The 12,670-nt window shown below is 54.9% G+C and overlaps 4 protein-coding genes across 4 annotated transcripts; 2 read left to right on the top strand and 2 right to left on the bottom strand.

Moving 5' to 3' along the window:
* Nucleotides 1-562: 562 nt before the first annotated feature.
* On the top strand, nucleotides 563-2,305 carry N7459_007490 (D-arabinono-1,4-lactone oxidase; the record flags this gene model as incomplete). Its single annotated transcript, XM_056946658.1, has 1 exon — nucleotides 563-2,305. One exon carries the CDS (start codon nucleotides 563-565, stop codon nucleotides 2,303-2,305), a length of 1,743 nt encoding a protein of 580 aa, XP_056798657.1.
* Nucleotides 2,306-4,717: 2,412 nt separating this feature from the next.
* On the top strand, nucleotides 4,718-5,891 carry N7459_007491 (Zn(II)2Cys6 transcription factor domain-containing protein; the record flags this gene model as incomplete). The annotated part of the gene is made up of 3 exons (XM_056946659.1): nucleotides 4,718-4,906; nucleotides 4,958-5,055; nucleotides 5,111-5,891. 3 exons carry the CDS (start codon nucleotides 4,718-4,720, stop codon nucleotides 5,889-5,891), a joined length of 1,068 nt encoding a protein of 355 aa, XP_056798658.1.
* A 1,575-nt stretch (nucleotides 5,892-7,466) lies between these two features.
* Nucleotides 7,467-9,894, bottom strand: N7459_007492 (J domain-containing protein; the record flags this gene model as incomplete). Its single annotated transcript, XM_056946660.1, has 6 exons — nucleotides 7,467-7,621; nucleotides 7,687-8,625; nucleotides 8,681-9,338; nucleotides 9,418-9,644; nucleotides 9,707-9,791; nucleotides 9,865-9,894. 6 exons carry the CDS (start codon nucleotides 9,892-9,894, stop codon nucleotides 7,467-7,469), a joined length of 2,094 nt encoding a protein of 697 aa, XP_056798659.1.
* A 1,040-nt stretch (nucleotides 9,895-10,934) lies between these two features.
* N7459_007493 (uncharacterized protein) lies at nucleotides 10,935-11,412 on the bottom strand (the record flags this gene model as incomplete). Its single annotated transcript, XM_056946661.1, has 2 exons — nucleotides 10,935-10,962; nucleotides 11,018-11,412. 2 exons carry the CDS (start codon nucleotides 11,410-11,412, stop codon nucleotides 10,935-10,937), a joined length of 423 nt encoding a protein of 140 aa, XP_056798660.1.
* Between the last annotated feature and the right edge of the window lie 1,258 nt (nucleotides 11,413-12,670).

Here is a 12,670-nt window from a genome sequence, read left to right on the forward strand (position 1 = left end):
CCTCCACGGGGTTCGGATTCCCCCCGTTCAACCGCGGAGTTTGGACACTCGGGATTAGGGATTCCGCTCCGGGGCTCGACAATGGCGCGGCATCAGGCATAGTCGTGTCGAACTGGAGAGAATCACAACTGAACAGATGCGTCAAGAGTGGAGCGTGTCAGTCCACAGAGAGATATGTACTGGGTATCTCTGGACGCCGGCCTCGGCTTATCGCCCGGCGTTGCCCTGCGATTAGCGCCATCCATCATGCAGGATATCTGGGAAACGCAGTGTTAATTATTCAGCAGATCATCGGAGAAAACCCCCGCCTGCACAACCACCCGTGCGACCCAATATTGGACTGATGCGCTATGGAAGGTGGAGAGAAGGAGGGAGAAGGAAATGAACGCATCGGGACAAGGAGAGAGTGGGCCGATCGAACTTATCGCCATGTCGCCATCCTACTTTTTTTTAGCGTCCCGATTCTTCCTCTCCCCCCTCCCCTTTCTTCCCCACCACCCGGGATTCCGCTATATTAGAGGATGTGACAGCATGCCGTGATCGCTTCTATCCTTCACACGCCATGGACCCTTCCATTCCCCGCGAGCTGTCCAAGCTCAACCCCGCGGTGCCGTTCCGCGCATCCACCGACCACTTGCATCACACTTGGGCCAAGACCTTCTTCTCCCGGCCGGAGCTCTACATTCGCCCCCAAACTATCCCAGAGATCCAACAGCTGGTCACTCTTGCCCGGCGATGTCGCCGTCGCCTCGTGACCGTCGGTAGCGGCCACTCCCCCTCCGATTTGACCTGCACCTCGTCCTGGCTGGTCAACCTCGACGACTTCAATCGCATCCTGCACATCGACTCCGAGACCCGATCTGTGACGGTCGAGGCAGGGATCCGCCTGAGCCAGCTCGGGACGCAGCTGGAGGAGAATGGATTGACACTGCCGAATCTGGGAAGCATTGATAGCCAGTCAATAGCGGGAGTCATTGCGACGGGAACCCATGGGAGCTCGTTGCGGCATGGTCTGCTGTCGGAGTGCATAGAGGCCTTGAGTCTGGTGCTATCCAATGGTCAACTGGTGCGCTGTAGCGCCACCAACAATTCTGCCCTCTTCCGTGCCGCACTGATATCCCTTGGGGCCCTCGGTATCATTGTTGAGGTGACGTTCAAGGCACGAGCGGCGTTCAACATTGCCTGGCGTCAAGAACGATACTCGCTATCACAGGTCCTCAGCGAATGGTCGACTGGACTGTGGACGTCTCATGAATTCGTACGCGTCTGGTGGTTGCCCTATGAAAAGGGTGCTATCGTCTGGCGCGCCGACAAGACCGATCTTCCACTGCGAGCCCCTCCAAGGAACTTTTACGGTGACTGGTTCGGATACCACATCTACCATAATCTGCTTGCACTGTCGTCCTACTTCCCACGCATTATTCCATGGGTGGAGTGGTTCGTCTTCGGGATGCAGTACGGCTTCCGTGCCGGGTCAACTGTGACCGAGGCAGTCGAGCCGGCGCGAGCCGGCCTGTTGATGAACTGCCTGTATTCGCAATTTGTCAACGAGTGGGCGCTGCCCCTCGAGAATGGGCCCGAAGCAATCACCCGTCTCTCGGCCTGGCTTCATGGGGACAGTAAGACCGCGCGCATCCCCTTTTCCGCGAAGGGCCTGTGGGTGCACTGCCCCATCGAGGTGCGCGTGTCAGACTCGACCAACAACTCCAACCCGCGCCCCTTCCTCGACCCAACATGTCAGGACGGCCCCACGCTCTACCTGAATGCCACACTCTACCGTCCGTATCTCCGCGACCCGCCCTGCCGAAGGCGGTACTACGAGGCATTCGAATGGCTGATGCGGGATATGGGCGCTAAGCCTCACTGGGCCAAGAACTTCAAGACGCTCGGTTCAACCGAGTTGCACTCGCGGTACGGCGAGGACATGGACGAGTGGTTGAAAGTGCGGAGAGAGGTTGATCCGGATGGCATGTTCGTGGGCGAATGGCATCGCCGCAACCTGCCACTGCTTGAGCCCGAGGCGACACTGGACCGAAGCGATGGGCTTTCTCTCTTAGAGCGCGAGAGCGAGCGGTGCCAGCATCACATTAGCGGTGCGGGCGACGGGATCGAATGGGTTGGGGATCGCCGGTGGCAGGGTGTCTCGGAGCAGCCATCTGCGACGGAGCAGAAAGTCTACGAACTGCTGACCGACCAATCCGCGCCTAGTCCGCCGACCACGGCCACGAGCGAGGAGAGCTTTGATTTGCTCGCGAAGGGCGAAGCTAGCATTCTGCTCCCCGACGCAAAACCGGGGGCGTGGTAAAGGCGAGGAGTCGGGCTCCAACGGACAAACCGACCTCTCCGGTGGTCGGGTGGACACCCCGATGTGCCTGAGGGGGAACAGGGGAGACTACAAAATGTCCTGCTGATCTGACGACACGACAGTGCCCATTGGCTGCCAGATAGGCTTCGATGCACGGTGAATCACTTCTTGATGTGCACCTAGCGGCCTTTCTCTCGCTCTTCTGCTCGGCTAGGTAATCTGACAGGTTGGGCCTTAAAAAGAGCAAGCAAAACAGAGAGAAAACAATAACCGGGAACGTCGGGCGTGCTCTCCGCCCCAAAAAGAAAAGAAAAGAAAATTGGGGTCGATTTAGATCTGGTCGTTAGATAGAGTCTTCGCCATGCACATACCAGATTTTTTTTTTATTTCTTCTGGCCTCGTGGCTCTTGGTATTAAAATCCATGGCTGAACCTGCCGCAGACTAGTTGTAGACTGCAGATACAGGTGCATCTCTCTAGCAGTGCATATAAACGTTCTGTGTTTGATTAATTTCCCTTGTCAGTCATGCCTCAGACAGGGCGTTGCGGACAGAAGGAGGACGTGGTCTGCATCATTCGAATCAATAGCGCGCTGCCGAGCTCGGTCTTTGTCTCGCAGGATGACTGGCGCCTAAATCCCCTCTACCTTATTCCCTAATCCCGGTCATAGCCGGGGGTCTTCAAGGTCATTGTGAGCCAAGTCGTCCCCTTGTACACAGAAACAAAGAGGTTGCGAACCACCCTCGGTGGGATCCGTTCAACCCTGTTGGGGTTGGGTTGGGGATGGACAGTCGCTCAGCCGAGCGAATCGACATGCAGCGGTCACACAGTTTGCACCGGCATGCAGACAAGCAACCAGAATGGAAATGCGAGGAATCTTCAGATCACCGAGATCGAGCCTGCCGTTCTGATTAGGGCCGCGTCTTGAGTGATCCTGCCTTGCAATGCGCGGGATCAGATCCCGCGCATTGGCATTGTGCTCTGCTGCCTTGTTGCGCGTGTGTTGCCCCATCTAGTAGGAGAATGAAATTGTTGGCGGGGGATGGATGGGATGGATGGCGGAAAAGTAAAAGCAAGGGTATACTATAGACAGGCATTGAGCGTCGCCGCCTCGCTCGCATACCGGGACTCCCGTGCCTGAGCTCACCCTCGGCGCCCAACAGTGCATGCGAGTACTCGCATGTACTTCCCTCCTGAGGGCCATCCTTCCCCCCGCCTTATTGTGACCCGCGAAGGGTTGGAGGTTTCTCTACCCGGGTAGAATAGGAGTGACGAAGAGAGAACAATCGGCTGTTGTTCGTGGCCTTTGTTTCTTCTTACACCCCTGCAGACCGAATGGCAACCCGGTTCGTCCCTTCCGGGATCACCCATGGCCAAGGGCATATCACGCCGTACCACGTTTCGGTGCATTGGCTGCAAGGATATCAGGTGATTGTGTCGAGTATACACCGCTTGAGACCGCATTGACCGGGAAAAACGGACAAGCAGCAGTGGTTGGCGCAGCATCTCCCAGCCCGTCACCGGCTGTGCCTTTTTTTATTTTCTCTCTTTTTTTCATTCTCATCAGCCGCCCGCATTGCACGTGTTGACCCTGACTCGCGAACCGGGTGTGACGAGATGACGAGACGTTGCCCCATCGCGATTGCGGTGGACGAATCACCGCGAGGGCGCGCTGGCCCCGTTTCTGCTGCCCAAGCGAGGGAGTCAAAAGGCCGTGTGCCGAGATCCACTGGCGCGGCTCGGACCGTGCTCATCTTAGTGTAGTCATGTTCCGAGGCATTGTGGGAGCGAGGCGAGTCACTAGGAGTGATGGTAGAGTGGTGCGCGAGGGCACTGAGGAGCGTGGGATCAGAGCCTCGAGAGCCATTAGAATCGTCGTTGCGCGGTTCCACTTGGGCCACGGGGATCCCTGTCTTTCCACTCACTCACAGGATGTCGCGAGACCTTGAACGCCCCCCCGGTTGACATTCTGACAGACCGCTCCACGTCACCCCCGGTCTCTATACCTAGTATCTCGAGGTCACTCTCGCGCCTGCTCGCGGAGTAGCGCCGATGCGGGGGACGAGGGGCAGAGACAAGAGGGGCAGCGAGAAATGAGGAAGTGGGAAACAACGGAGAAATGGAAATGGTTGGTCCCCCGGCTGCGGTGCGGTGCGGTGGGTTGCTCTGCAACACAGTGTTGATGATATCAAGGTATTGGCGGCTGAAGTGTCATATCACCCGCTCTTCCTGCTGGATTTCTTTCCTTTTTTTTTTATCTTTGCAGGCCAAAGCTCCCCCCGTTCAGCTTTATTCTGATCTGATCCAATCTGATCTTGATTCTCCCACTTCTTCTTTCTACCATCTCTTCCTTCTGCTCACTTTGTCGCGTGCGCTGCGTCTTGTCCTCGCTGAGCGAGAACCAAAGCCCGCCATGTCGTGGCAACCGAAACTTCGCCCCAAGGGCTTCCCACATACCATCGATGATTTTACTGTGGCTTCATTATCCGAGCTCGAGCACCGAACAAGGACGGGTGAGGATAAACGCGATCAACGCGTCTTTCGGGTGAAGCGCAAGCACGTCCTGAAGGCGTGTGATCGATGTCGCGTAAAAAAGACCAAGGTGCGTTTTGCTTCTGCTCTCGATTTGCAACACTGTTCTTACGCCCCGCAGTGTGATGGAAAACAGCCGTGCAATCGCTGTTCAGTCTATAACCACCCATGTCTCTTTCGCGAGAGAAAGGCCACACAGACGAAGGTGTATTCCCGAGGGTGAGTTTCGTTGCCATGGGCGCCTCTTAACTCCGAACCAAAGCGCTAATTATAGTCGCCGGACTGGATATAGGTTTGTCGAAATGCTCGAGTCCCACCATTCACTGGTAGTCAAAGCATTGCAGAAGCTCTACAAATTCTGCATCAACAACGAAGGCTTCCCCGGAGACCCTCTCGCAGAAGCGCCGGATGGACATCCTCTGACCCACGCGATCCTTGACCGACTAGGACTGATAAAACAGGCTGAGGAGAATTCAGATGAGCCGGATGAAGATTCTGAAGATCTCAGGTACCTCCGACTGCTGTCTACGTCCACCGAGTGCAGTGCTACCGCAGAACCCTCGCCCGAGCCAGCCACTCCTCCAGAGCCCTCGCCGACAACCATGTCGCGTCCTTCAATCTGCAGCTCTATTGCCTCCCCTCTGACAGGTCGGAACCCCCCAGGCTGGCAGTGGAACATGCCGTCAGTTCAGCAGCCCAATTATAGCTACGCCGATGCAGGATACCAGAACATGCTGGTCATGTCGCGATCATCAATGAGTGCCGCAGATATGGGCTCAAGCGACATCCCCCCTCATGTGGAGATCGCGCCGGGTTCTTCCCTCCCACATGGCCACCACCAAGACCAGTCGTTCGCATACTACTTCGAGGGCTGCAACTCTGCGGATAGCCAGGATGTCAAGCCGGTTACTCGAATGCACTCTGGGATCATGCCTGAACACCCTCACCAATTGGGTAACCTGCCCAGTGATATGCTGGGTGACTTTCAATTCCAAGGCCAGGAGTCACCCTTCTACCCCGGCTTCACACCGGGCTGGTCATTCCACTCCGGGTAGATTGATGATGATTGAACTGTCCACCTTGTGCCTTTTCCCTTCCATTCGGAAACTTCTTCTCTTCAAGACTGGGCTGCTGAGCAGCGCTACTCTTTCTTTCATTTCGTATCCATATTTTGTTCCCTCGTTTCTTCCTTCCATACGTTTTCATTCTTCATCTGGTGCCCGCAGTCCCTTGAATCCCCGCCCTTCCACAAGCTGCAACTCACTATGATATGAGAGAATGAAAACAGCACAACCCTCCATTCCCCATATACCCACTCTTACCCTTCCATTCCATCCCAATACCAGGCAGTCACCGGGTCATGCATTGGAGCTCTCAGGAATCGAACATGCAGATTCATCGGTGTTAACACGGAGCACGGACGCAGGGTACTGTCTATCCACAGATGCATTGGAAAGAAGACTGGCCCATCGAGCCCTCCCCACGGCCGCCCTTGACCTGCTCTTCCAACCACCATGTCCTTTCTCCATCTTTCTCCATCTCTCTTCGCTTCGTGATTCATATCATCTTAGCTCGTCATTCCCCTTCCATGCTGGTATCTAGTCTGAACGAGACAAGACAAGACACGCGCGATCAATTTAGCTTCTCTTCTGCTCTCCTGGTCCGGATCAGGTAGACCGTGTTTTAGAAAGGAGGGTTTCTTATCATTAGACGGCGGGTGTTATGGACGGTCATGTCTAGGGCTCGAATCCAGCCCCACGGTTGCTTTCGGCGTCGCATCATACAAGTATTCGGTTTTTGGCATATAGCGGGGGGGGTTTCTCTATCTCTTCTTGGAATACATCTTGACTGCCTACTTGCTGGACATGGATTCCCTCGTACCAATGCTAGGATATCTACGACGTACAGACTCCGTCACTGGTCTCGACAACCCTGGATAACTAACTATACTATTGGGTCTAGAAGCCTGGCACAGGCTCGGGCTGAGCAGAGGAGGATGTCACAGCGACACGGACACTTTCACATGGAACGGGCGTTGACGATGAAATGAGACAGGATCGGACGCATGGCGCTAGCATGGACCCGGGTTCAGTCTCCAGCATCCCCAACAAGGAACACGGAGCCTGGACTTGTCTCGATCGTGATGGGGAGATACTATCTTGGGCAATGGGGTGGTCCGGGAGAGTGGCCAGGGTGACACATGCACGTAGGGCCCCATGCGCATGTAGTGAGTACAACCCAGACCCTAGAGATGTTACTACAAGGCCAATGGCCATGTTTGATTTCGGTGGTGGAAGGTAGATGCTTTGTATTCCCACGTCTATTCCCGGCCTTGGTCGGAGAAGGTAGATGAAGTAGATGAACATACAGAGAGGGGTTGTAGGGATGGAATGGAAGAGAGATGGGAGGACAGATAGGGAAAATGGGGAAAATGCAAAAGGACGAGAATCCCGAAGATACCCAGTGGGACATGGAACAAGCATGGTCGAGATAAAAAAAAGACATAGTTGGAATAAAAGAACTAGGGACAACAGGCACCAAGAAATGAGAAACCAGATTGAACCTAATCAATCAGACAATGTTGCACCAGTCCCGAGTACAATCCATCAATCAATGCAAGGCGAGCGCGATCAATCCTCGACATCCGTTTCCGTGTTGGTGTCGCTGGTATCGCCTGCGTCGCCGTCGGTGTCACTCTCATCGCTGGAGGAATCGGAAGGCTTCCTGGCCTTCTTCTTCGGGGGTTGGCCAGTCTTGAGTGCGTGCATCTGGCCTGCGATCGAGTCTGGAGGGACAAGTCAGTACATAGTCGATGTCGGATGAACACTCGCGCGCGGAAACGCAACTTACCCTCGTCCGGTTCGCTGATGTCGTCCTCCTCTTCCAGGGCCGCGGCCTTGGCAGGATCGTCGATGTGTAGAGTGATCTCCATCTTGGTATCCAGACCAAGATAGCTGTCGCAGATCATGTGCATAACGAAGGTGAAGTCGCCGACCTGTGGAGGGGCCTGGAACTGCATCTTCAAGGTTTGCACGTTGAATGTGGGCTTGCCAGCCTCATCGAAGATGGGCTTGTCGAAGGTGGTGAATGTGAACGGAGGCACGGCCATCTTGCCCTGCTTGGCGTCTGCGAGGAAGATGTGCCAGCGGGGGGAGTGGTCGCGGGCGAGATAGGGGGCATTGGCAAGAGGCGGTTGGACCTTTTCGATCTTGTTCTCAACTTTCTTGCCGTCGACGAGCTTGGTGGCGACATTCTTGGCCGGCTTGCGGCCCATCAGCGCATCCAAGTCATCCTCATCTGGATCAATGTCCTCCAGGTCTAGTTCGTTCACGGCCGGCACGTCTGTGTAGCCTGGTGGAACAAACCGCGCCTTGACCACCAGCTGTACCAGACTGCTGGGAGTAATGACTTTCTCGCCCATGACCTTGAAGAATGCTTTGGAGACTTCCAGAGCAGGTAGTTGTCGTGCAACCGTGATTGCGTCTGTGTATTGCTTCTCGGAGAGGAGACCGGCGCCCACAGCACGACTGCGTCGCTCGTTCTCGGGAAGCTTCATGAACTTCTGAACGGTGAGGTGGTCCTTGGAATGTTCGCCTTCCACCGACTTGACAACGGAATCAGTAAAGTTGGGCAGCTGCAGCAGCGGCGAGGAGTTGGGAGGCACGGCCTGGATCAGATTCTGAGACGTCATGAAGGCACCAAGAATGGGCCGAAGGTTACCAAATGCTAGTGCAATTGCCGTAAAAGCCTCGGTCAGAGAAAGAGCAATAGGGGCGGCTTCGTATTTCTCTGCATAGACCAATACGTTAGCTCTACATCTCAAACTTTGCGCGATGGGACTTACCAGCATCAAGAGAGGCATCGCCCAGATCGATGCGCCCGAGATAGGCCCACAACAGAGCCAATGCCTTACGCCGAGTCGTATCATCCAATTGCTTCAGAGCCTCGCGGTCCTTGGCGGAAAGGAACGAGGACTCATCTGCCAGAACCTGCTTCTCCAGCTTCGCCAGACCAGATTCAGCCTGGGCGCCTTTGAGAACATCCTTGAACTCTTCGCCCGCAGACAGTGCGCTGATGATTCCATTGTCCGTGATGTCGTCTTTATATTCGCGGAAGATGTTTCCAGCGCTGGCAACCAGAACGCGCTCCTTGGTGTAGCGCTGCGAACCGTACCACCACTTTCCAACAATGTATGGGAGTAGGACGCCCAACAGTGCACCATAAACCAACAGCACGTACTTGCCATTGCCCTCCATGATAATAAGCTTAGGAAGAGCAATGCCGATGCTGAAGCTCTGTTTCCCATCGGGATGACCATACTGGAGGTAGTTGTTGCGGACTTCTTCATCGGTCAGCGCCTTGTATGCCTTGGTGAGCTCCACGAAGCGCTCGTTGAGCATCTCGATGGTCTCATTTTTGGCGGGGTCGGGACGGATTTTGTCGGGGTGGTAGATGAGGGAGAGGCGTTTATAGTGGCGGGAGATGGCTTTTTCGTCGGCGCTCTAAATTCACCAAACGGATTAGCTCGCCTTCTTCAAGAGATGCTATCCCGGGGAGATACCCCGAGGAGGGTGAACCTACCCTTGATACGCCTAGGACATCATATGGATCATATGCCTTGGTGGTGGTCCTGGCCGTGACCAGGATCAAGTATACCATCCATGCCATGACCACATATCCCACGATCACGGTGACGATGCGTTTGATGCGACGCTCCTTGCGCAGGCGTTTGCGCTTTTGTGCCTCAACAAGATCTGCATGTTGCGGCTTGAAGTCGGACTTGATGCGGGGGGCGGTGTTTTCAAGTTCTGCCATGGGACGAATATTAGCATCTCGAAAACCAACTGAGCATTGATCTCCTGGGATTCACCTTTGCTTGGTCGAAGGAGATTATAGGTAAGAGGGAGGATGACCAAGCCGCTCAAGGTCAAGATGAAGAAGGGGAAAAATTGTCCCTAGAAGCGCGTAATCCGCAACCGTCAGTCGACACGTCTTTATCGCAGAAATAGCCAGCTGGCTTCTCCTCACCTGCTCATCATAGGTATAGTCGGACGACATCCTGCGGCGAGTTCAGGGCGACAGCGGTGGCCGCCGCAGAATTTAAAGATCGTGTTGTGCAGGATGGGAAGGCCACTCAAAAATGGGCACAAGTGAAGGCGAAAAAGAAAAGCAGAGATCCAGATCTAAATCGACAGGACCAGCAGCATGGCCCTTGCGAAACAAAGGAGCGATGAAGGGGAGTTTATCGCACTTCCTGATCTGGTGATGACCGTGTCCTCAAGGACACCGCCTTCCGAAACGGAGCAGGGTCTTCTTTGTGTGGCGCGGGCGGTGAGCCTAAAATCAAACTAGTGGAAAACGAGAAAACCACTACAAATACGACAGGAGATGGTTGCAAGTTCGTCATTCAGATCAATTGCCGAGAACTAGCGGTTATATACAGTTTTCCCTCTCATAACCAGGATAGTCCGCTGACTAGGGCGACATCTAGTCAGGCGCCAACATGTACAAAACTACAGCTCGAGAACTGAAGATTGGCCGCCGGCGTTCTATAAGCGGCTGCCAGGAACGACCCTTGCCGCCTTGCATTACCCAGTATAGACAGAACAGGATCTGCGATGCGGAGCTGCATCAGCGGACACAACTGACTCGCCAGCCCCTAAGGGAACTCAAGCGTCAACAACCTTAACGGTCGGACGCGAACTCAACCAAAACAGGCGAAGCGGGAAGGTTGACCAGTGACTCATCCAGCTCGGATGCGCAAAATCGTGAACCAGGATCCACATGGCCGGGTCGAAAGGGACCAATCCAATACCTTGCTGGTATCTTCATTGCTTCAAGTCGGGGACCCGGGTGATCCATGTGGCCTGGCGTTCTGGCGTTCTTGGAGCGTCGGCGGGTGGCCGTGGCGCTGCAGGTGGCCGAGGCCGAGGAGCCTCGTATGACCATGGCCGGCGGCCATTTTATTTTTCTGTTTCTTGTCGGATGCAAAATCATAAACTCATCGCAACTGATGAATAGGGTCGTGATTTTTTTGTGGTTTCCGGCTGGAAGAAAAGAGGTTGAGAGACGGAGGATCCAGAGACATCTCCGCATGTTCACTCTCCGAGGGCGCTGTCTCGCATTCTGGTGACTGAGTCAGATCGATGGTCGGTTAAGTTGTTGGGACGTGGCTACTCACGCGTCGATGTAGTCGAGACCACCGAAATACTCAAGCATACGATCACAGAGGCTCATATCATCGCCCGGCTGTCCCCCAAAGAGGCGATATTGTTCAGCCTCCAGTCCACCAGCTTCCCAACGAGGAACGGTTTCACGGATCTGCCAGGCCATATACCCATAGTGCCAGGTCGGGGCAGGTACTTGTGCCGGAGATCCAGGTGAAATGCATGCCACAGACTGATAGCTGGCAGCTACTGACTTGGCGGGAGTAGGCTGAGGGCTCCAAATGGATGATGGAATGGCCAATGCGGAACCGGGGGCCTGAGTAATTGTTGACGCAGGTGTTTCCTGATTTAGACTGTTGCGATTGCGAGAACGAGGTCGAGTGCGGCGTCGATTATGCCTCTGGCCCATCCTCAAAGGAAGGCAGGCGTATGGAGATGGGTAGTGTTCCCCAGCCGGGAAGTCGAAACAAGTAGAAATAAGGACTGTCGAATAAAGAAAACTTTTTAAAGACGGAGGGGAGTGACCATCACCCCCAAGGACGAGATGAGGTACTGAGAGATCGGAGATGATCTGCTACCGGGATGGAGGACTCTTATACATGGCCATCTCGGCGGGATGAGTCGGGCAGTGAGTCACGGAGAAGAGAAAAACGCCCCACTTTTTGCGTGGAACCCGGTCGATCGTCGTGATCTCGCCGGTGATCACCGTATGGCGTGGAAAATGGCGTCAAATTCTGACTCTAGCGCCGGCCAAAGGCGTGATGGGCTGCGTCAGTCAACCGTGGACTGACGCGATTCCCATCGCGTGATCGCTCTTCCCCGATGAAGTCGAGAAGAGATTGGGGTGGGTGCTCACGGCCTTATATGAGGTGATGCCTTGCACCATCTGGGCTCATTTTGCGCGGACTGGAATGCATCTGCCACGTCGCTAGAGAAGAGAAAATGACGCCAGGGCCAAAAGTCTCGGCCAGTCGGATCCCGGCAGGGTTCAGCTGTCGTACTCAAGACAATGCAGTCCGACGGGATTAGGGAAATCCTTCCTGCAGTGCCGGCCCGAACGGAGATCGCATCAGGCAATGGAGAGTTCTGCATAAGGTCCATAGTTCACTCCTACTAACTCCGTTCGCCCCCATCCTGCAGGGGGGAAGCTCCAACGCTCTCGGAGAGATGCGCGAGCTCCGAGGCTGAGCGAGAAAATCTCTGTCGAAACTCACAGAAACCTGAATCGGATTTAGTTCCAGTCAAATCCGCATGTTTCAGGCGGATTCAATGACTGACCCCATTCACAAATTCTGCTTCCCGGTGCCTAGACTTGCCTGGGTGCAAACTCCCTCCCTACTTGGTTCGCAATGACCCAATGAGGCCCCGAAACAGGGTGAAAACGGGTGAAGACACCTACCTACGACTTGTGGATCACGTCACCCAGGCGAAAAAATCTTGATCTCGCTGCTCTCCCTTGCAGCGTCCTCCGTCAAGCTCGGCTCCTCGAACTTGGGAAGGCCGTGTGCGACCCAGTCATGCCACCCTCGCCTACTTGCGATCGAATGAATATCGACGCCTGGTGCGGCTGCTGGCTGCCTGAGATACCTAGGTGATTTCGTCTCCCACCCGGGTGAAAGACATAGTTTCCTAGCTCATTCATCCCATGCGAAGGACCAGCCGATCGG

This window comes from Penicillium hispanicum (genome assembly GCF_028827665.1).
Source record: "Penicillium hispanicum strain IBT 35686 chromosome Unknown utg000006l_segment0_segment0, whole genome shotgun sequence".
NCBI lineage: Eukaryota > Fungi > Ascomycota > Eurotiomycetes > Eurotiales > Aspergillaceae > Penicillium > Penicillium hispanicum.